General features: G+C 40.2%; 1 protein-coding gene across 1 annotated transcript in view; it reads left to right on the top strand.

The window, feature by feature from the left end:
• The first annotated feature begins 10,496 nt into the window (after window positions 1-10,496).
• Window positions 10,497-23,374, top strand: part of FRZB (frizzled related protein) — a 32,321-nt gene continuing 19,443 nt past the window's right edge. The window contains exons 1-2 of the mRNA XM_030327040.1: window positions 10,497-11,652; window positions 19,128-19,172. Of these exons, the coding sequence (XP_030182900.1) occupies window positions 11,175-11,652; window positions 19,128-19,172 (523 nt within the window). The 5' untranslated portion in view covers window positions 10,497-11,174. The remainder of the gene's footprint in view (window positions 11,653-19,127; window positions 19,173-23,374) is intronic.

The raw sequence follows: 23,374 nt of genomic DNA, 5'->3' as shown, positions 1-23,374 counted from the left end.
GAAGTGTAGGACCTGTCTGAAGAAAAGAATGAAATTTGTGGCTTGGTTTGCAAGGTGGAGTCATCTAAACTCTTGGAGGAGAAAGGTATTCTTTCAACAGTAACTTAATTTTTGAGAGAACAATTTCAGGACTTTACCAACTTCTACCCAAAACATTCTTTAGATCTAGTATAACTCTCTTGCCATAACATACTGTTGTAACTTAGTCTTCCCTCAGTTAAGATACAGGGCTGACCATTTATAGTTCTTTCCATTTTGTAGAGAAAAATTTTATCAGAATGCGAGTTTTATTACAGCCTGGCTTTGCTTTGTTTATTGTGCTATTTATTCTACCTAAAACTATCTGGAACTTAGAAGGCCAACAACAAGTGTTCAATAAATGAATGGATGAATTATCTCCTCCAGGATAACAATATTCTTTAAGGTTTTTCCAGAGATTATATTCCATCACTTCCCCCCCCCCCACGCCTCAAAAAAAAGAAACATTTCATGTTTCTTCTGAATCCTGTCCAGTTTGGTTCAACTGGGCACAGATTTTTAGACCTTAATAGCTATGTTGTCATTGTGTTAATCACCATCATCATTATTGTAATAAAAAACATGAAAACATTTATATTGTTTATAACAGTATAAACGGATGTCAATGGACACCTGCCTCCAAGGCCCTCTTGAAGAACTATAAACTGTTTTCATTCAAAGCAGATTATATGCTCACAAGTTAAAATCACTTTAGTTTTGAATTTGGTGAGAAAGGAAATCTAAGAAAAGGGATGCTATTTTTTACTGTTGCAAAATATTTAAAAAATTCAAAATGTTTTTGTTTGGCAGTTACTAGTGAAAAGTCAAAATCTGAGCTTCCATCAGAAAAGGAGACAGATTTACAGAAATTCTGTACTTAGGAAATACCTGGATGGCCTTAACTGATCTTCATGTGTGTTGTTGTTTTCGTAACTTTGCCAGGCTTTTATTTTTGGCAGGACCAAGAGATGGCTAATTTTTTGTCCCTATCTCCCTTTTCACCTCAGATGGAATAATTGTGTGATGTTAACTCTATGTAAGATCTTTCCCTGATTCTCTCTCTGGGAAACTTTCCCAAGTACCACGTTGCCTGTTATAGAACACGTATCTAGGGGGAAGGGAATGGTTTCCCAGAAGACCTATGTGCAAAATCCTATCAAATCCTAAACCTCATCAGGTCAAGCAAGGAATTGGAGAGGCTCTCACTTCTCTGTCACTTTAACAATGTACATGATCAGATTGATAGCAAATACTGAGAATCAAAATAACACATTACTTATTATTAACTATAGTTCTTAAATATTTTCTATATAGCCTTAGAATCTTATTTCTTTTTTTTTTTTATTTTTTTTTTCAACGTTTTATTTTATTTTTGGGACAGAGAGAGACAGAGCATGAACGGGGGAGGGGCAGAGAGAGAGGGAGACACAGAATCGGAAACAGGCTCCAGGCTCTGAGCCATCAGCCCAGAGCCCGACGCGGGGCTCGAACTCACGGACCACGAGATCGTGACCTGGCTGAAGTCGGACGCTTAACCGACTGCGCCACCCAGGCGCCCCCTGAATCTTATTTCTTATAAGGATATAAGTAAAAACAAGTTTTTATTTAGAGATAGAAGGTATAATTCTCTCCTAGAATTATTTCAGAGACTATCCTACATCATAATGTTATAATAAGTAGTGGGTATAACCAGATGCTTTTCCTTTGGGTTCAAAACATTATTTGCCAGTGTTCAATTAATAACATATCAGTCATACACTCAGGGCGGGATTTGAAAATTATAATCTTCCTGTCTTGCCTTATTATTTCTGAGAGATTGCTCAAAGAAGACAGGCTTTACACAACGTTTCCTAAATAAAACCAATCTTGGTGTTAAGGCCTTCACTAATTATCATCAGAATGAACCAGGATATCAAGAGAATCAGTAGAATAGAATTGAGAATCCAGAATGATCCTTTACATTTATGTTCACTTGATTTTTGATAGAGATGTCAAGACAATGAAATGGGTAAGGAATAATCTTTTCTGCAAATTGTGCTGAGACAACTAGATAAGCACATGCAAAAGAATGGAGTTGGACCTCTTCCTCACACTGCACAAAAACTAGCTCAAAATGGATCATAGCTCTAAGCACAACAGCAAAAACTATAAAATTTTTAGAAGAAAGCAGAAGATTAAATCTTTGTGATTTTGGGTTACTCAAAGCCTTCTTAGATGTAACAATAGAAAGCACAAGGGGCAAAAGAAAAAAAAAATTGAACTTCATCAATATTGAAAACTTTTGTGCTTCAAAGAGAACTGTTAAGCAAATGAAAAGACAAACCATAGAATGGAAAAGATATTTGTAAATCATCTATCTGATAAGGGACTTGTGTCTAGACTATATAAAGAACTCCTACAACTCAAAACAAAACAAAACACAACAAAACAAAACAAAACAAGCAAAATCATCAAGGACAAACAACCCAATTAAAAAATGCAAAGAATCTGAAATGAGATTTCCCCAGACATGATATATAAATAGCAAATAAGCACTTGAAAAGATGCTTACTATGAATAGTCGTTAAGAAAATACACATCGAAATCACAATGAGATGTCATTTCACACTCATGAGGATTGTGATAATAAAAAAGACAGACATTTATAGTAAGTGTTGACAAAGATGTGGGGAAACTGGAACATTTTACATTGCTGGTAGGAATGCAAAATGGTATAGTGACTTGGAAAAGAGTTTGGCGGTTCCTCAAAAAGTTAAACATAAAGTTATTTATGATCCAGCAATTTAGTTCACTCCTAAGTATATACCCAATAGAAATGAAAACATAGATCCACACAAAAATGTGTGCACAAATATTACAGCAGCATTATTCATAATAGCTCAAAAGTGTAAAAAAAAAACAAAACATGCCCATCAGCTGATGGATATTTGGATTTTCCCCCCCTTTGGCTACAATATAGATGAACCTAAGAACATTATAGGAGGTGGAAGAAGCCAGTCCCAAAGAACTCATATTGCATGATTCCATTTCTATGGACGTGCATATATATGTCTAAAATAGGCAAATCTATAAATACAGAATGTAGATTAGTTGTTATCTAGGGCTGAAGGGATTAAGGGGAAATGAGAAGTGACTGCTAATGGGTATGGTTCCTTTTATGGATTCATGGTGTTACATAACTCTGTGAATGAGCTAAGAACCACTGGATTGTAGGCTTTAAAAGAGTAAAGCTTTTATATTTTATATAAATTATATCTTAACACAACTGTTATTAAAAATAGATACCTGAGGAATGTCATGCAGTTTAGTAGGTAGAGTATTTATATGAAATAAAAGCATACCAAACCGCTCCCCGTGGGTGCTGCGTCTAGGGAAGGAGCAACTTCTCACGTAGAGCCATGCAGTGCTAAGTGGAAATGTTCGGGCTTTGCAGCTGGATTGTCTGAATTGGAATCCTGCTATGACCTCTGATGAAGTCGTAAGTTCTTGGGGAAATGATTCCCTCTGTGGCTCAGCTTCCTCATTCATAAAATGGGAGTAACAATGTTCCTGTGTTATAGAGCTGTTATGATGATTGAATGAGTTAGATCGTGCCTGGCATATCGTGAATCATAATAGATGCTGTATAAGTGTTTGTTATTATGATATAGTCTACAAGATTCAAACCTCTGGTCTGATGAAATTCCAGCTTTTTCTGCTTCCAACTTAGTGAATAAATACATGAAAAAAGGAGCCCAAGTTTGAGTGAGGAAAAATAGATTTCCCAGGGACAAATTTCAGACAGATAATAACAAAACAAGATACAGAGGAAGAATAAAATAACATCTGCATTTGCCGCCTCATGATCCAGTTCTTTATGAAGGAAAAATGAAAAGGGTGAAAGAGTATTAGTCAGAGGTAGAGTTATTAGCCAGTGATGGGAAGAGTAAAGTAGATGAGGGGCATCTTGAGGGTCAGGGCATCAATTAGAAAGGATTATGGGGGTGCGCCTGGGTGGCTCAGTCGATTGAGTGTCCGACTCTTGATTCTCACTCAGGTCATGATCTCATGGTACATGGGATTGAGCCCCGTGTCAGGCTCTGTGCTGACAGCATGGAGTCTGCTTGGGATTCTCTCTCTCCCTTTCTCTCTGCCCTTCCCCGGCTCATGCTCTCTCTCTCTCTCAAAATAAATAAATAAGCAAAAAAAAAAAAAAAAAAAAAAGAGGAAGGATCATGGGGGAAAGACTGAACAAGATGATTAATGTTCTTGGGTTAGCAAGGTCAGTGGGCCAGGATTCTCACATGGGGTAAATTAGTTGATTGGTGATATAGAGATAATAAGCCTAGTCTCAAGAAAGGTTTTGTTAATACTAGGAGGATCCATGTCAAGATTTAGGCCTTTTCCAATGGCTAAATTATTTTGAAATATCTCATTTTGACCCTAGAAATCTTTCAATAGCAATTTCTGATATTCTGATGGACATTTATCCTTCAAACCTGAAGAAACAATTTTAGACTTTAAAAAAATTCATTGGGTCTAGTAATTGATATATTTGCTAATTTGGCAGATTCATGTTCTCATTATTTATATGTGCATGGAGGAGAGTGATTCATCTTCCAGGTTAAACATGAGGTATATGACTCACATTTAACAAATCTCAGATGACTGTGAACTGGCCAGGTTATTGCTTCTTACTGTTTTGCAGGATTTCTAATATTGTGGGGATTATTTTAAGGCCATTTTCTAACTTGGCCGTGATGGTCACAGTCAGTTGCTCAGTTATTCAGTCATAACTCAAGCCAAAAGCCCATGTTGGAATGACCTCTGTGCCACTTGACTTCCCTTCTATCACCATCAGAGGGGGAACTGAGGAGTAAATAAAGATTTTAAATATATAAGATGAAAGACATAGCAAAACATGCAGGTCTATTCTAGAGTAAGATGGCAAAAGGGTATTCTAGAAATCATCTGTAATTAAATCTTGTCAAAGGGAGATTTGAAAGAAATTCAGGTTCATCTGGGTTTCAACTGACATTAGACAGGGGAAGCACTACAGTCTGAGGTCCTCTTGGATGTGTCCCTTACCTCCCCTTCTGGACCCCAAGTCCATTTGGGTTGTTTGGGAGGTTTGGATGATTTTAAGGGATTGTGAAAGCTGAATACCATTATGTTTAATTGTCATACATATTGTATATAGGCGTTGGTGTTTCCAAATATAAGGAAAACACACTTCCAACAGAGAAGGATGGTGTAAGTGGAAAGAATATTGAACTGAGCCTGTTAACTGCCATTAACTGACTTCATGGCTTTACCTAAGTTATTTTTCTGAGGTTTTTTTTTTTCCCCCAAATAAGATAGGGAAGTCTAGGAGCTTAGGGGGGGAGGAACAGGTGGGTAGGCTAAATTGTTGAGGTTCATTCCATTACTAAGATACTGTGGTTGCTTCTGGAACTTCTTTGAAGTGGATCTATTGTTCTTTTGTAGCAGTGGGGGTGGAGTGTTGCTATTTTCCTTTAGGAAAGTACATTAGGGTCAGAGAGTAGCTGATTGTATTGTCAACTCTCACTGGAGCTCTGAGGTTGACCTTTGAGTAACTAGTAGACAAATCTAGTCCTGTCTTCCTCCCTAGCCTCCCTTCAGAGTATAATTTAGATATTAGGCTGCTTTATTGAAATTATGTTTCTAAGTTCCTCGTAAGAAAAGATAGGCAGGAGATTAAAAAATGAAAGCTTTTTTTTTTCAATATATGAAGTTTATTGTCAAATTGGTTTCCATAAAAATGAAAGCTTTATAGCATGCAAAGTTTACTAAGGCAAATCAAGGCTTCATATCTAGTTCAAAAGAGTGATTCTCAAAGTGTTGTCCCTGGACAGCAGTATCAGCATCACATGGGAACATATGAGAAATGCAAATTTTCAGGCCCTACCCCCAGAGGACCCACCATACCAGAAATTCTGGATGAGGCCCACACAATCTGTGTTTTCAATAGTCCTGCAGGGGATTTTGCTTCAGGTCACAGTTTGAGAGTCACTGCCTTAATGTTGATGTACCTAACAGGTGGGAAGCTTTTCTGGATTGTTTGGAGACTGGACAGGTAATATCTTCTTAAAGTGGAACTTGAGGAATTTCTAGGTGCACAGAACAGCTTGAATGAGGCCATGAAGCAGGAAGGTCTCCCCATTCGAAGCATAAGGATTTGCATTCTATTCCTGGGTGGCAGGGGGTGGGGGGGGGGTGGCGGGCACAGTCAGTGTCTGATAAGCATTGTGGACAGGGTTCAGGCTAAGACCTAGGTCCACAGAAAGCCGTGGTCTTTCCCATTCCCAAATCCTTTCTGCTTAGGAAAAAGTGTGATTGTTGGAGTTGGGGAAGGAGCATGGATTCAAGTCCCATCTCTGACTGGCCCTTATCTAGCTGTGAGAACTTTGGGTAAGTCCTTCTTTCCTCTGAGCCTCAGTTTCTTCATCTTTGGAATTAATACCTCTTGTAAAGTATCGTATGGTGTATATGCCTCACAGATAGTAGGCACTCAATAAACACTAGTTCTCTTGCTCCCTGGGTACCTAGGGCTGATCTCCAGTTGGTACAGAATGGGACTGGCCTCAGTCATTCTGACTGATGGATGCCCATGCTGTACTAGTTGTTAATTATTGCACACATCAGCCCTGCTTGTAGAAACGTAAGCACGTTTTTTTGGGTGCCTGGGTGGCTGAGTCAGTTGAGTGGTTGACTCTTGATTTCAGCTCAGGTCATGATCCCAGGGTTGTGGGATTGAGCCCACGTTGAGCGTGGAGCCTGCTTAAGATTCTCTCTGTCTGTCTCTCCCTCTTCCCCTCTCCCCTGCTTGTGTGTGATGTCAAAAACACAAAACAAAACAAAACGATGTAACCACATTTTCTTAAAGGACAGATGTAGATTGTCTTACAAGCACAAACCTGGGGTAAGTGTAAAGTGTATTTACCAGATGAAAAAGCATATTAATACTTAAATTGTTGACAAAATACATCACAAATTATTTTTTTTTTTTTTTGAAATTGGTCAAATTTAAATTTTGGAAAGAAGGCTATTTCACAGTGAAAGATCTTTTATTTCTTTTTTTTTTCCTGTCCATATTTATTTTTATTTAAAACAATTTTAATGCCAGTATAGTTAACATACAATGTTATATCAGTTTCAGGTGTACAATATAATGATTCAACAATTCTATACAGGAAGATCTTTCCTTGAAATCACCACTGGAACCCTTGTCAGGAAGTTAGATGAAATGCCAATGCCATCATGCATTCTAAGAAGACTGGCCATGGCTAGGTCTGGGGGTACTTCCAAGCAGCTGTTGAGCCCAGAATTGACTCACAGTCCCAAATAGGTGCTGGAGATGGGTGCTATGCTGCCTCTCAGAGAGTCACGTGCCACATGGTTACTCTGAAGTGCCCTCACCCCCTTGAAAGGCCCGAGATGTGTGTTGGGGAGCCTTTCAAGGTCCTGAAATGTAGGGTTCATAAGATATTTTTCAGTGGGGTATTGGTACACTAATAGTTTGCATTTGCCACCTTCATAACTTTCTCAAACATAAAACCCACTGTAAAAACCTGTGATTTTCATCCTTAGTTCTAGAGAGTGAGTTTTAAAAGATCCCTGTTGCTCTGCCCATCAAAATTTCCTTTAAAAGCTTCAATTCTACAGCCACTTATGTGTTCCATGCAGATTATTTACCTTAATGCCTTTTCAACAGATGTGGAGAGATATCTAAAACAGGCTGCTATCACACAGCCCTGGTGCACTTTTACATTAGGATCAGGGTCCTAATGGATCAGGGTCAGTTCAATGCTTGTTAAATTAAACCTTAAAATAACATAAGAGAAACAAATTACCTACGACCCCGTTTCCTCTGAGGAATCAGGTTTCAACCTTCCCTTAATTTCTGTAAATGTGGGCCTTTTGGAAGGCACTCACTTTTAGGGGCATGGCTCATCTACTAGTGGAGACTGTATTCCTTATCTAATTTGTGTTTCCTTCATGATCACATAGCTTGGTTTTCAGACTTCACTCTATTTATTCCAACTGTATTTTATTTCTCTTTTCTTAATTTTTTTTTTTACATTTTGTTTATTTTTGAGAGATAGACAGAGACAGAGCATGGGTGGGGAGGGGCAGGGAGAGGGAGACGCAGAATCTGAAGCAGGCTCCAGGCTCTGAACTGTCAGCAGAGAGCCCCACGTGGGGCTCAGACTCACGAACCCATGAGATCATGACCTAAGCCAAAGTTGGACGCTTAACCAACTGAGCCACCCAGGCGCCCTTGTATTTTATTTCTCTTTAAGGCATTTATTTATTATATGTTTTTAGACATTTATGTTTTAATATTTAAAATATTGCATTCCAAATTCCATCAGCTCACATTTCTCAAATGCTTATTTCAAAAGACATAGAGGATGAATTCTCTTCTTGAAGAAAATCATACATACTATTTAGGAAGGCAGGGCACGCCCAGATGAAATAACAAAAGAAAAATATTTTAAAGCAATAAATTGACAGGTGCTAAAGAATAATTTGCACAAATGAACAAAGTTCAAGAGGAACTAACTAGAAAAATGAACAAAACCAGGCAGTGTATTCAAAAAGACATGTGGGAGGCAGTGAAATTTATTTTGGGTGTTGATAAAGACAAGTTTGGATTAGAGACTAAAATTATGAGGGGACATGTTAGACAAAGTGGATAATTAACTTCTGTGAAGGGGAAGGAAAGTAAGCTTTTATTTCAGACAGTTGTGGAACCATAAAAACAATTAGCTTGTTTCCTCTTATACTGAAAGACTTATGGCAAACAGGGAAACACATATAGCAAACAATCTGTTGCATCTATGGTTCACTTCCTTCTTCTAATTTATTGAAAATTCCACCTACATTTTAAAATATGGATTCCCCCAAATGTTCTAATATTGACTGTTTCAAATTTTGTTTTTTCCCCCCAAATTTTACTTGCTATAGCATCTTTCATCTAATTCATTTATACAATTTTGGCTTTGTTTTCTTACATTACATGAAATAATTGCAGACCAGGCAAAGTTTGTACTAACTAAATGACTCCCTATCTACCATCTGTTGTGTTTTCTCCTAAGTGGAACAAACTTGCTTCTGAAGAAATTTACTGTAGTCACAAACTGCTCTTTATGGTCATTTTAGAGATAAAATTTCATAAACTCAAGTGAGCACTGATGTTTTGTAAGTGCCATCAGGTCAGTGATGGGGAATGGACACCCACAACTCCCTGTGTGCTCTAAAGCGGGGGCATCATTTTTCTGCTTCTTGTTGACTCTGAGAAATGTCTGGATTAAAGCAGTGAAATATTTCAATGATGCAGGGCAAAGGTGACTTCCTGTTTTGTTTTAAGGTTTCTTTCTCTTCTCAATGAAAGCTGTGTTTTCTGACATTCTACAATCCTTTTGCTGGGTTAAAGGGCAGGGTGCAGGGCCTCAATAGGTCATTCCATTTACAATATGCCCTGAGAAGGCAGAGGGGGAGAGGAAGGAAAAGATGTGGCTCATTAGTGACAGAGAAGACCAGGAGGGGATCTGGTTTCTATTTTCTTCTCTAGATTGAGCTAATTTGGATGGGAAGGGTTTTATTGTTATCATCATCATGATTATTATTACCTGTGTGGTGTAATTTTCCTACACATTTCTTTCAAGTGTTAGGTGAAATCCTTGGTGACAAGAGTTGAATAATAAATGCCATTTTATTTTAGTGAGTAAAATCACAAAACAAAACAAAACAAAAACCAGATACTTCAAAGCAGGTAGTTTTTCACTCTTCACCTTAAGAAGCAAAACTCCAAAGTTCTAATTCTGCAGGGCAAAGAAAAAAATGCTTTTTAAAAAACCTGTTTCTTGCTTCTGGTGGCCTACTTGTATTATGTACAGATTTCTTTCCTTTTTATGAAAGGCTGCCCCCCCTCCCCCGCCCACCACTTTGTTATTCATAATGCAGACTTCTGTAGTCCTGAACTCTGGGTTGCTAAACCTTCACCACTGCATGCAGGGGGCTGTGTCTTCTGTGACTTGGACATTTAAAGTGACATTGCTGAAGTCCTTCCTCCTGAAGTCTGACTTTGTGCAGAGCTGGTGATGCGCAGAGGTAAAGCGGTAGTTTGCCTGAAGAGCTGTCTCCAGGGAGTGAGGGTGCTTGGGTGGGCTCCCAAGTGGGGAACTTGGTACTCCTCCGTCAGGGATTGGGGTGGGCTTTCAGCGAGGGTCTGGGGGCTTTTCTTTGGAGCCAGCGTGGGGATGGGAAAGAGGTGCACGTCTCAAGTCAGCGCTGTGTTGCGTTACGGCATCCTGGCTGCTTCTCGAGGCTTCCCTCCCCTCTGCCTCCAACCGGCAGACCTTGTCTTTCCCCCCACCCCCACCTCCGCTCCCATCCCAGGAAGAGGAGCTGGCATTGGAGGGCTGGGACTGCACCGAGGGGTTGGCGGTGGGGGGTGGGGGCGGGGCTGCCTCTCTGGCCCGGAGGTGGGAAAGTGGAGCGCAGCGGGTCCGAGGCACAGACCTCTCGCGTCGAGGCTCCTCCGGCTGGTCCTTCCTGCCTGCGGCGGTCGCTGCTGCAGCAGCGTCAACTCCCACCAAGAACTGGATCTTTTTGCTCAGCCTACAAGAACTGAAACTCTTACAGCACCCTCCTCCCCCATTAGGAGTCTTTTCCCTCTGGTTTCCCCTCCCCCGCCCCAGCCCCTCCTTCCCCCGTTGGAGAATTTCATGCTTCTGTTAGCACCTTTTCATAATCCAGGGGACGTGACAGTCCAGAGCTCCAACTGCCTCAGCTGAATTCTACTTTTGATTTTATTTCTCCCTCGCTTCCTCTTGTTTTCCTCTAATCTGATTCATCTGCGAATCTGACGCTTCTGCCAGAGGGAGCGAGGAATAAATAGATGCTGCTGCCCCAGAAGGCTTAGACGTCGGGAAAGAACAGCCAGAGAGGCAGGGGCGGCGGCGGCCGGAGGTCGGCGGAGCTCGTGGGACCCCATTGGGGGAATTTGATCCAAGGAAAGAAACTGAGATCGTCGGGGGAGGAGAAGCTCCCAGATCATTGTGTCCACTTCCAGGGGGGAAGAGGGGACCGCGAAGCGGGCCTGTCGGCGTCCTCGGCACTGCTGAACCCTGCCCCGTCCTGCCGGCATCATGGTCTGCGGCGGTCCAGGAGGGATGCTGCTGCTGCGGGCCGGGCTGCTCGCCCTGGCTGCGCTCTGTCCGCTCTGGGTGCCCGGAGCACGAGCTGCAGCCTGCGAGCCCGTGCGCATCCCCCTGTGCAAGTCCCTGCCCTGGAACATGACCAAGATGCCCAACCACCTGCACCACAGCACCCAGGCTAACGCCATCCTGGCCATTGAGCAGTTCGAAGGTCTGCTGGGCACCCAGTGCAGCCCGGATCTGCTCTTCTTCCTCTGTGCCATGTATGCGCCCATCTGCACCATTGACTTCCAGCACGAGCCCATCAAGCCCTGCAAGTCTGTGTGCGAGCGGGCCCGGCAGGGCTGCGAGCCCATCCTCATCAAGTACCGCCACTCGTGGCCCGAGAGTCTGGCCTGCGAGGAGCTGCCTGTTTATGACCGTGGCGTGTGCATCTCTCCCGAGGCCATCGTTACCGCGGACGGAGCGGGTGAGTCCGGCTCTGGCCCAGCCTCCGTCCCGACCTCTAGCTACCCCACTTCTCGGAGTTTTTGTTACTCGCCTTTTACTCTCTAATTCTGCCTTTTTTTTTTTTTTCCCCCTTGGGGTCGCTTCTCTTCATCACTCCTCTCTGGAGCACCACTTCTTTCTTCTCTCTTCCAGACTGATGCACTCCATTCCGATAGGCTATCCGTCTTTCTAAAACTTGCAGTTCATTCCACTCCCCGTCACACTTGTTCTCAACGGTGACCCTGCGCTTTCCATGTCTAAGTAACCACATCTTGCATAGTGATGCTCTTTTTTTTTTTACTTTCTTAATTTGTTTACAGTCACTGAACTTTCTTGCCGGATTCTCTTGCATTCTGAATCACGCATTTTCCGTATTTTTCCTGTTGTAGCTGCTTGTCAAGATTGGTGAAAACAGAAAAACTGAAGCACCATTTTCTTCTAATCATTAAAAATGCCTAGATAATTTCAGTAATCTTACTCCAACCCACAGATGTTAGTGATATGTGTTTGCTCAAAGTCCAATTTGAGCAATTACCTTCACCTTAAATTTCTTCGTCCTTTCAATGAGATAAATTGTTCTTCCATTCCAGACTGAAACAGCTGTGAAACATTGCTATGCACTGCTAATTAGCTTCTGTGACTTGCTCCCAGCCACAGAGCTGGCGAAGTGAATTGCTGGGCTCTTTTCACATTCCCACATGCCTTCAAGTCCTTTTGTAAGTGACATATGGATGAAAGGAGTTATATTTAAGGTGTGCTATCATCATATGCTCACGTAATGTTACTTTTAATCTCACCTCTTGCCCTACTGTTTGTTATGCCCTGCAAATATGTCTTTAATACCTTATTTCATGCCCTTTGTGCTGTGTGTGCACCAACCACACATTCATTTTCATCTTTCCCTACTGTAAAGCTTGATTGTAGTTCTGCATTTAATGGAATCAACCACAAGTTGTTTTCTCACTAGTATTTGGTCTAATTAGGACAGTCATAACTCTGAAGACCCCAGCTAAACCTGGTTCATTATGGTTCATTTAATTCTCACTTAATAGCACTCCTACCAATTACCCCTCGACTCAAATTTCACCCTTCATAGAATTTCATATTTGTTATGGTCTGTTCTCTTTCATACCTTCCCCAGATGAACTCTGTTATTAAATGTGCTGACTCGATTGCCTCCTCTGTTCATTTCCTGGGCGTCAGATTTTTCCTCCTGCCACTTGACCTGCTCAGCCTAAGCTCATGCCTATAGTCCATCTCTAGGTAACAGTTCTTGGCTGTCAGAGAATTGGTTTGGAAAAATTGTTTTCTGTGCACATTGACATGCTTACCATAAAATGAGTGGAGAGGCAGGGAGTACAAATAGCTGTAAAACCAAAACTGAACAGGAAGATTCCAGAAGCTTTTCCATGGTCCCCTCACTTAATCACTCTTTGAATATACCTATTAAGTCGTCTTGGTTTTAATCAAGAACGAATAACTGGCTGTATAATGTAAGCAGAAAGAAATGTATTTCTTCTTAATCTTTGGGCTCAAAGAACACTCTTGAGTCACAGTCTGTGCAGCTTCTGGAAGAGCTTGGTCAGTTGCTGCCCTGGTTTGCCAGACACTTAGAATCTGTTAAATACTGGTGCTTTGCTCAGGCCAATGACCTGGAATGAGGTGGCTATGGTTCACTCTGAAATGCTTTCCTCCCGTTAAAGGAAAAGACTTGCTCTGAAACCTCTCTTCGAGATGGACCTCAAATGAGAGAGGTTTGGCAAGATGAACAGCTTTCAAACGCTGTGGTCAATATGGATGGGAAGCAGCTTCCTTAAGTGTCCCTGAATTACCTATCGTTGGGGACCAAATGCAGAACAACTGCCTCATTGAAGCTCTCAAATAGGACATGCATGGAAACAATTTGTCACTAAGTGGGACATGATTTCTGAGCTGCTTTCAAAGGCCATAATAGCTGCTTTGTTGACAGCATCCTTGCTGGAAAAATAGGTAGGGGTAGGCGGCAGTAGGAGCCATATTTTCGTGATGGTCTCCCTTTTCCCTCCCTTTACCACAACCTTCAGTGTGAGTCCTTGGCCCTGGTGGCAGGTGGGAGCTTCAGGGGAGGTGGGGATGGGGAATGGAGAGGTGGATTCTAACCCGAAGGATCCCCTGGCTTCCAAGGCCAGCTTGCTGAAAATTTCATTCCCTATCCTGGGTCAAACTGTTGGACACCTGGAATTACTTAGTAACTACCATATGTGGCCAGTTTAATTTACGATGCAATATACTGCTTGGTTCAGGGGGATAGGATAGTCCGTGAAGCAGCTTTTTTTCTTCCTCTAGGTATAAACAGAATCACTTATGTTTTATGACTAGAATCCAGCCGAATACAAAAATGAGGTCTCCCTGAATAAAAGAGGCCACCCTTCACATTCCTTCAATGCCAAGAGGATTTGCAAGTCCTACCATTTTCACATGGGTCTCTTCCCTCCTAGCACAGTAGGATTCCACAAACAAGTTTAGGCCCATTTACGTGCTGAAATGGGGCAGTGCTTCCAACTACTTTTTGCTTTTGAAATACTAGGGGCCAGCATATGTTAAAAAAAAAAAAAATCCTATCCTGACCCTTACCAACAAATTCACATTAAATGTATTCTTTTTCCACATTGTATATTTACTATGGAGTTGTGGCTTCATGCACAACTGCTTTATCGGAGGATTCATTTCTGTCAGTTAAGACCTCTAGTCCTGTCTTCAGTATTGTATGGCGAGTAAAGAGTGTGGGTAGGAGCCCGGCAGGCCAGGTGTTGAATCTGGACTCTGCTTCCTATCAAGTGTTATTGCAGGGAAATTATATAACCTCTCTGGTTTAAAGTTTTCTGATCTGTATCATGGCAACAGCACTGCCTACATCCCACAGGCATGGTGAAGATGAAGTTAAAGATCATGGTACCTGGGACATCGTCCCTAACAGATTGGTGCTGCTGCTATTGCTTTTTCGCCATGGTTATCATTGTGGTATCAAAATGATGTTTTCTTTTTTTTTGAAACGGTAGGCTGGTCAATGCAGATACAGCCTAGAATTTTTATCACTTCAGCTCTGGAAAACAAGCTCCACACGGGGACCCAACTGGACAAGCAGATCTTACTTCTGAACACACAAGCTTAATATTTCATTTTACACAAATTAACCTGGACCTCAGGATCAAGAACAAATCCCTTTGGGAGCAACAGGAAGACAGAATGAGTCTGATGGATGTCTGTTAATTATAAATAGTTGATCTTGGATGTGTAGAGATCAAGAATTTAAGAAAACTTATGTATGATATTTCCCAGCTATTTATTCAGTACCCAGGGTTCACCATGCCAAGGGTTTTATAATCAATCCTCAGTCATTGCTGGTTTCTGCGGTAGTGTTAGCTCGTCACCTCAGTTCTTGCTCAACACATTTCGCCAGGCCCTCTCTTGCTGCCTGGACCATGCCAGCTTTCACATGCGTGTACTGCTGTTTAGTCATATCTCTGCTCTCTGAGAAACAGGCAGCCTTTTCTTCAGCCCTGCTCTACAAATATTTGAGGGGCCAAATACCAAGAAGGAAAAATTATTTAGTGCGATAGGAGGAAAATGGAATGGAAAGAAGAAATGGAAATTTTAGATTAAGACTGGAGAGAACACAGTTTTAAAGATTTTTAAAAAATTTTTTATTTAGAGAGAGACAGCATGAGCAGGGAAGGGGCAGAGAGAGAGAGAGAGAAAGAGTCCCAGGCAGGCTCCATGCTGCCAGCTGCGGAGCCTAACATGAGGCTTGAACTCACGAACTGTGAGATTGTGACCTGAGATGAAACCAAGATTCAGACGCTTAACCGCCTGAGCCACCCAGACACCCCTAAAGATGCTTCATTACATAAAATACTGAAAGGCATTCTGGGTGGGGTAGGGAAGAGACTATCTCAGAGAGTTACGGTATTTCATCGCAGCTAACCTAATTATTTCTGGTAATAAAATCTTATGTAGCCCCCAAATCTTAATGATTCATTTTTTAAAATTTCATTCCTATCAGACTTCCAAATAGTTGTTGCTATAAATAGCAAAACTGACTTAAGTTCTATTTGGCCTTTCTCTTTCTGCTAGGTGTATAGAAAGAAGAGACATACAGTTTTGAATAATTAAGAATTGGTTATATTTCTGCAATTGCACAGTTTTAGAGCTCTAGACCCTTAGTTGGTATTCCACCTTTGCCATTAATGTTAGACCTTGAGCAAGTCATTCAAGATTGACATTGTGAATAGAGAAGAATAAGAGAACTATTCATGTGAAGTGATCGATGAATGGCAAAGCACAATGTAAGTGTTTAATAACAATGTGATCGAGGAAAGGACATGTCCTCTCAGGGATTGTTAGCAGCAACCAGAATAAGAACTAATAACACTAGCATGTTTCATCTGCTGTTTTAAGTGTGTTATGCATTTCAATTTACTGTAATAACTACCTGGTGGGTACTATTCCCATTTTGAAGAAAAGGAAGCTGAGGCATATAAGTGACTTGTGCAAGGTCATAAAGCTATTAAGAGAGAGAAGATTCAAACCAGAAATCATTCTCCAATACACTTGCTGTCTTAAGAAGAAAGAGGTGATTCATAACTTTTGAGAGCATCTGTGTCTTTTGACTGTCAGATTGCAGTTAATGGATCAAGTTTTGTCCATTGTATTTCGAAAGCTCACTTATATATAGCTTAAGAGAATAAAAGACAGCTCTGGACAGGGATTCCAAGAGATAAGAGATAACTACTTCACTACACTTTTGAGATAAGAGTACATTCCAGATTCTCACATCTAATCCTGAGCCCTTCAATCTCATCATGCCACAAAGCGAACTCCTCCTTTCCTTCCCCTCATCTGCCTATTCTTTTTGAGTATTTTTTTATATGGTTACGAGGCACCAGCATACCCATGCTCCAGGCCTGGGAGTCATCCTTGATTCTACCCTATTCTTTACAGCCCCCCTCCCCCCCCACCCCCACATTTAATGGGTATTAAGTGTTATGGATCTACTCTGAATCCAGTTTCCTTCCCTCCTTCTCTGATGCTGCTCTCTTAGTTTGGGTCTCCACATGTGTCACATGGATTATGGCCACGGGGTAATAATCAGCTTGCTTACTTCCAGTATTGTCCCTCCACATTCCAACAGGGTGATCTTTCTGAAATGTCAGTCTGTTGTTTAAAATCCTTTGGTGGGGGCGCCTGGGTGGCGCAGTCGGTTAAGCGTCCGACTTCAGCCAGGTCACGATCTCGCGGTCTGTGAGTTCGAGCCCCGCGTCAGGCTCTGGGCTGATGGCTCAGAGCCTGGAGCCTGTTTCCGATTCTGTGTCTTCCTCTCTCTCTGCCCCTCCCCCGTTCATGCTCTGTCTCTCTCTGTCCCAAAAATAAATAAACGTTGGAAAAAAAAAATTAAAAAAAAATAAATAAATAAAATCCTTTGGTGTCTGTCTCTAGCCTTTGTGACTTCATCCCTTCCTACCTCTCTAGCTTCATTTCTCTCTGCTCACAACTTTCTCTATTTTAGCCACACTGGAAGACTTGCAGGTCCCTTGGTGAGTACTGCAATTTCTTTCCATATTTCTTACACACGTGATTTTCTATGTGGAACGCACCCCCCACCCAACCCTCCCCAGCTCCTTTAGGACTCTTCTTCTGGAAACTTCTATGACCCCTACTAGAAATTCTTGGGGCATACAACCTAATAATGCCTGCTATTTTAACTTAGGATGATATTGTTGGAATTCCTAAGTTTAACTTTATGAAAACAATTTTTTTGGATTATTTATGACCAGATAACTTTTTTCTCTTTAATTCTACCAAATGACTTCTAAGCATTTTTAAAAATGAAGAAACATTTTTCTGTAAGAATGAGAGTAGTGAAACCACTTTCCTAGATTCAACTATATCAAAGGGTTGTTTTTTTTCCAAGAGATTTTTTTCATTTTTATTTCGACATTTCGACACTAAACAATTATTTTACATGTGGTATATAATTTGTTCATTTACAGAAAGATCATTTTGGTATAGGTCATATATGTATTATGATTATTGGAATTATTCAGAAATAAAACCATTGATTGGCATGTTACTTTAACACTTGGATACATTTATCATGAATAAAGTCTTTGCATAGAATAAAAGTCATTAAATTAACAGTATATGACTAAGTCAAACCTAATGTTTTAGAATCAAGTATTTGTTGCCTGCCTATTTGATGGTCACTGTCTTTCCTTGTACAGAGCTTTTAAAATACCAGACAATGATTACTAAGCCTGAGAATGTAATTGATTAATAGTAATTTTGAGTACTATTGTCCTAACATGGTATTAACCACTCCTTTTAAAATTTATTCATGATATATCCTATGAAGAAAAAGGACAGAAGAAGAATGTTATTTTCTGTTAGGATAAACAGATATTGAAGTTATTTAACATAACATATTAATACAAATCTAAAACTTATATAAAAGTACTGAGTTGAAGTAGCAATAAGAATGGATAGCTAAGTTCAGCAAGTCTCAGCAGGGTGTTTTGCTGAGGCACTCTTATTCACTAGAGGCAGCTTTTTTATTCTTTTTCCTTTTTAAAAAATATTTATTTTTGAGAGGTGGGTTGGGAGGGACAGAGAGAGAGAGAGAGAGAGACAGAGACAGAGAGAGAATCCCAAGCAGGCTCTGCACTGTCAGTGCAAAGCCTGACACAGGGCTCAAACTCACAAACTGTGAGATCATGACCTGAGCCTAAATCAAGAGTCAGACCTTAACTGACTGAGCCACCCAGGTTCCCCTAGAGGCTGCTTTCTTAACTAGAACACCGAAGAACTTTATAATATAAATTACTATTTATCATTCATCATTACCATTTTCTTGGATTATGGGATCATGAAAAGAGTCCTTGACAATTTCCAATTATTACCACGTCTGTTAATTGCACTGGTCCCTGCATCGTATGCTTTCTTTCTGCTGAAGAACTGTTTACAGGTAACAAAGGGCATGAGAATGTTTTCTGAATGTTTTCTTTAGGCACCAAGAATTTAAATATATGCTAGTAATGGGTGATACATCTATTTATTGAAGAGATGTGTTGGCTTCTTTTAGTCATCAAGACCCAAGTGTTGGGTGAATGCCTAATATGTGCATGGACTTCATGGTGTCAGAAATTGCGTGAGACTCAAAAACTTACTAAATCCTGAAATTTTATGCACAATTCAGGAGAACTCAAAAGAGCATATCCTCTTTCAGTCACACAAAATAGATCTTGTCCTTATTTGACCTATAAGTAATAGAGTGCCAAGCTCATGGCACTAATAAGAATCCACTTCCTTGAGACATGACTGAATTAGATTTAATTAAATTGATGACTGAATTAGATTTTTATATGGGAATTCTCAAAATAATAATGAATGAATTATGATTCTTTATTTTATCACTTTCAGATTTTCCTATGGATTCTAGTAATGGAAACTGTAGAGGGGCCAGTGGTGAGTACATCACTATCTTCCTAGTTTTCATTTGTAGTCAAATTAGTCTTTGTAACCTAGATACTCAAGTCTTATCTGGGGACATCTGTACACTATGTTTTTGTTTTTAATATTTACTATTATTGAGAGGGAGGAAAAGAGTGGGGGGGGGCAGAGAGAGAGGGAGAGAGGGGGATAGAAGATCTGAAGCGGGCTCTGTGCTGACAGCAGAGAGCCCGATGTGGGGCTGGAACTCATGAATTGTGAGATCATGACCTCAGCTGAAGTTGGACACTTAACTGACTGAACCACCCAGGCACCACCCTGTACCCTAAATTTTAACCTTAAACGTGGAGACCTGGGTGGCTCAGTTGGTTAAACGTCCATCCAGCTCTTGATTTCAGCTCACAGTTTGTGAGATTGAGCCCCACATTGGGCTCTGCACTTACAGCGTGGAGCCTACTTGGAATTTTCTCCCTTCCTCTCTCTGCTCCTCCCCACTTGCCTGTGAGTGCTCTCACTCTCTCTCTCTCACAAATAAATAAAATAAAACATTTAAAAAGTAAACTTAATAATTTATATTTTATTTTAAAAATGAACATATAATAAAATTGACCTTTTGGCCACTAAAAATTGTGTGGATTTTATGAGTTCTATGAATTTTAATGCATATATAGACTTGTGTAAACACTACCACAGTCGAGACACAGAACAGTTGTATCACCTCAAAAGAAACTTCCTCATACTATCTCTTTGTAATTACAAGCTTCTCCCACCCTTAACCACTGGTGATCACTGATCTATTCTCCACTATAGCTTTGTAGTTTTGAGATGATCATATAAATGGAATGGTAGAGTATGTAACCTTTTGAGATTGGCTTATTTCTTTTTTTTTTTTTTTTAATTTTTTTTTTTCAATGTTTATTTATTTTTGGGACAGAGAGAGACAGAGCATGAACGGGGGAGGGGCAGAGAGAGAGGGAGACACAGAATCGGAAACAGGCTCCAGGCTCCGAGCCATCAGCCCAGAGCCTGACGCGGGGCTCGAACCCACGGACCGCGAGATCGTGACCTGGCTGAAGTCGGACGCTTAACCGACTGCGCCACCCAGGCGCCCCGAGATTGGCTTATTTCACTTATCATAATGCCTTTGAGATTCATCCAAGTTGTTACTGCATGTAGCAATCGTTGATTCATTTTAATTCCCAAATATTTTATTACTTGAGTCCATTACCATTTGTTTATCCATTCGTGCCTTGAAGGATAATTGGGCTGTTTCAAGTTTTTGTAAGTCATGGGTAGATCTACTATAAACATTTGTGTACAAGTTTTTGTATAAACATAAGTTTTCATTTCTCTAGGGTAAATATCTGGGAATAAAATTACTGGGGTTAGATAGTAAGGGTATGTTTAACTTTGTAAAAAAAAAAGCTGCCGAACTGTTTCCAAAAATGGCTGTTCAATTTTGCACTAGTGGTGTGTAAGTGTTCCCCTTGTTGTGCATCCTCTCTGAAATGTGGTTTTTTCAGTTTTTTATTTTTTAAATCTTAGCCGTTTTAATAGGTGTGTAGTGATAGCACATACCTATTCCAGAAGTGATATATTCTGAATATAAAGAACCATCTTTTGGTTTCATTGATTTTTTTCTCTATTTATTTGCAACTTTATTGATTTCTGCTCCTCAGTATTTCCTTCCTTTGCTTATTTAAGATTTACTTTGCTGTCTGTTTTTCCCGTAAGGTAGAAGCTTAGGTTATGATTTGAGACCTTTATTCTTGTCTAGTATAGTAATTTGATGCTAAGAATGGCTTTATTTGCATCTCACAAAGTTTGATAGGTTTTATTTTAATATTCTTTACTTTAAAATAGTTTATAATTTCCCTTGAGGCTACATATTTGACTTATGAATTATTTAGGATTGTGCTGTTAAATTTGCTGCCGTTTGGAGATTTTTCTCTTTGCTTTATGTTATTCTGATTCTACTATAGAGAATACACTTTGTATAATTTTGATTCTTTTAAATTTGTTAGGGTTTATTCTATGACCCAGGATATGATTTGATGAATGTTTTGTTTACACTTGGTGAAAAAAATATACATATATATTCTGCAATTGTTGGGAGGAATGTCCTTTAAATGTCAATTAGATTAGTTAATACTGTTGTTTAGTACTTTTATAGTCTTGCCTGTTTTCTGTCTACTAGATCTATTGATCATTGTGAGATGAATAAATCTCCAAATATCATAGATGTTTCTATTTCTCTTTCAGTTCTGTTTTTTTCATGTACAGGTATTCTGAAACTGTTATTTGGTGCATTCACAGTATTTTTGTAATTTTTGTTTATTTATTTTGAGAGAGAACAAGAGAGAGAGAGCAGGGGAAGGACAGAGAGAAAGGGAGAGAGATATTCCCAAGCAGGCTCTGCACTGACAGTGCAGACATGGAGCTTGAACTCATGAACCATGAGGTCATGACTTGAGCTGAAATCAAGAGTTGGACACTGGGGGCTCCTGGGTGGCTCAGTTGGTTGGGCTTCTGACTTTGGCTCAGGTCATGATCTCATGAGTTCGAGCCCCGCGTCGGGCTCTGTGCTGAGAGCTCAGAGCCTGGAGCCTGTTTCATATTTTGTGTCTCCCTCTCTCTCTGACCTTCCCCCATTCATGCTCTGTCTCTCTCTGTCTCAAAAATGAATAAATGTTAAAAAAAATTTTTTTAAAAGAGTTGGACACTCAATTGACTTAGCCACCCAACCGCCCCCACAATTAGTGTTTTTATGTCTTATTGGAGAATTGACCCTTCATAATGTAATGTCGCTCTTTATCTCTGGTAGTTTTCTCTGCTTTAAAATCTATTTTCTTTGATATTAATATAGCTACTTCAATTTTCCTTTTTATCAGTATTTACAAGGTGTATCTTTACCCTTTTACTTTTTTTTTTTTTTTTAATTTTTTTTTTTCAACGTTTATTTATTTTTGGGACAGAGAGAGACAGAGCATGAACGGGGGAGGGGCAGAGAGAGAGGGAGACACAGAATCGGAAACAGGCTCCAGGCTCTGAGCAGTCAGCCCAGAGCCCGACGCGGGGCTCGAACTCACGGACCGCGAGATCGTGACCTGGCTGAAGTCGGACGCTCAACCGACTGCGCCACCCAGGCGCCCCATACCCTTTTACTTTTAACATACCTACATTATTATGTTCTAAACAAATTTCTTGTAGACCTAGTATAATTGGGTCATTTTTTTGTTGGAATTGGTTTTTTTGTTCTTTTAACCAATCTTTGTCTTTTGATTGGTGCATTGAGATATTTACATCTAATGTGGTTATTGTTATGTTTTTATTTAGATCTACCATTTTATTATTTGTTTCTGTTTGTTCCCTCTCTTTTTCATTCCTGTGTTCTATATCCTGATTCATGTTGGATTATTTGAATCTCTCTTCCTCATGCACACATGTGTATGTATCTCTCTGTGTTATACATTTCTCTTGTGAATATATATATATATATAATGACAGTATATGTAGTTGTATTTTTTCTTTAAGCCATTAAAAATGTTTTAAACAACTTAGGGGGAGAATAGGGGTGCCTAGGTGGCTCAGTTGGTTGAGCGTCCAGCTCTGGATTTCGGCTCAGGTCATGATTGATCCCACGGTCATGGGATCAAGCCCTGTGTTGAGCTCCACACTGGGTGTGGAGCCTGCTTAAGATTCTCTCTCTCTCTCCCCCCACTCTGCCCCTTTCCCCCACTCATGTCCTTGTTCTCTCTCTCTCTCTCTCAAAATAAAAAAAAAAAGAGAATAGCCTACTGTGTTTACATAGATGTTTCTATTTCTATTGTTTTTTCCTGATTTCCAGTATTCCTTCTACCTGAAGAACTTCCTTCAACATTTCTTTTAAAGCAGTTCTGGTGGCAATAAATTCTCTCAGTTTTCCTTTATCTGAAAATGTCTAGATTTCACCTTCATTCCTGAAGGGTATTTTCATTGGATATAGAATTCCTGGTTGGCAGTTCATTCAGTGTTTAAAAAAGTTATTCCACTTACTTCTGTGTTTCTCAAGGGAAATTGGTAGTCATTCAAATCACTGTTACCCTGTATATAATGTGTCAGTTTTCTCTGGTTGCTTTCAAGGCTTTTTTCTTGGTGTTTAGTTTTTAGCAGTTGGATTGTGCTATGCCTGGACATTGATTTCTTTGGTTTTAACCTGTTTAGGGTTAATGGAGTTT

Source organism: Lynx canadensis, chromosome C1 (assembly GCF_007474595.2).
Source record: "Lynx canadensis isolate LIC74 chromosome C1, mLynCan4.pri.v2, whole genome shotgun sequence".
NCBI lineage: Eukaryota > Metazoa > Chordata > Mammalia > Carnivora > Felidae > Lynx > Lynx canadensis.
The sequence above is the reverse complement of the archived record's forward strand: the minus strand, read 5'-3'. Positions and strand labels throughout refer to the sequence as shown.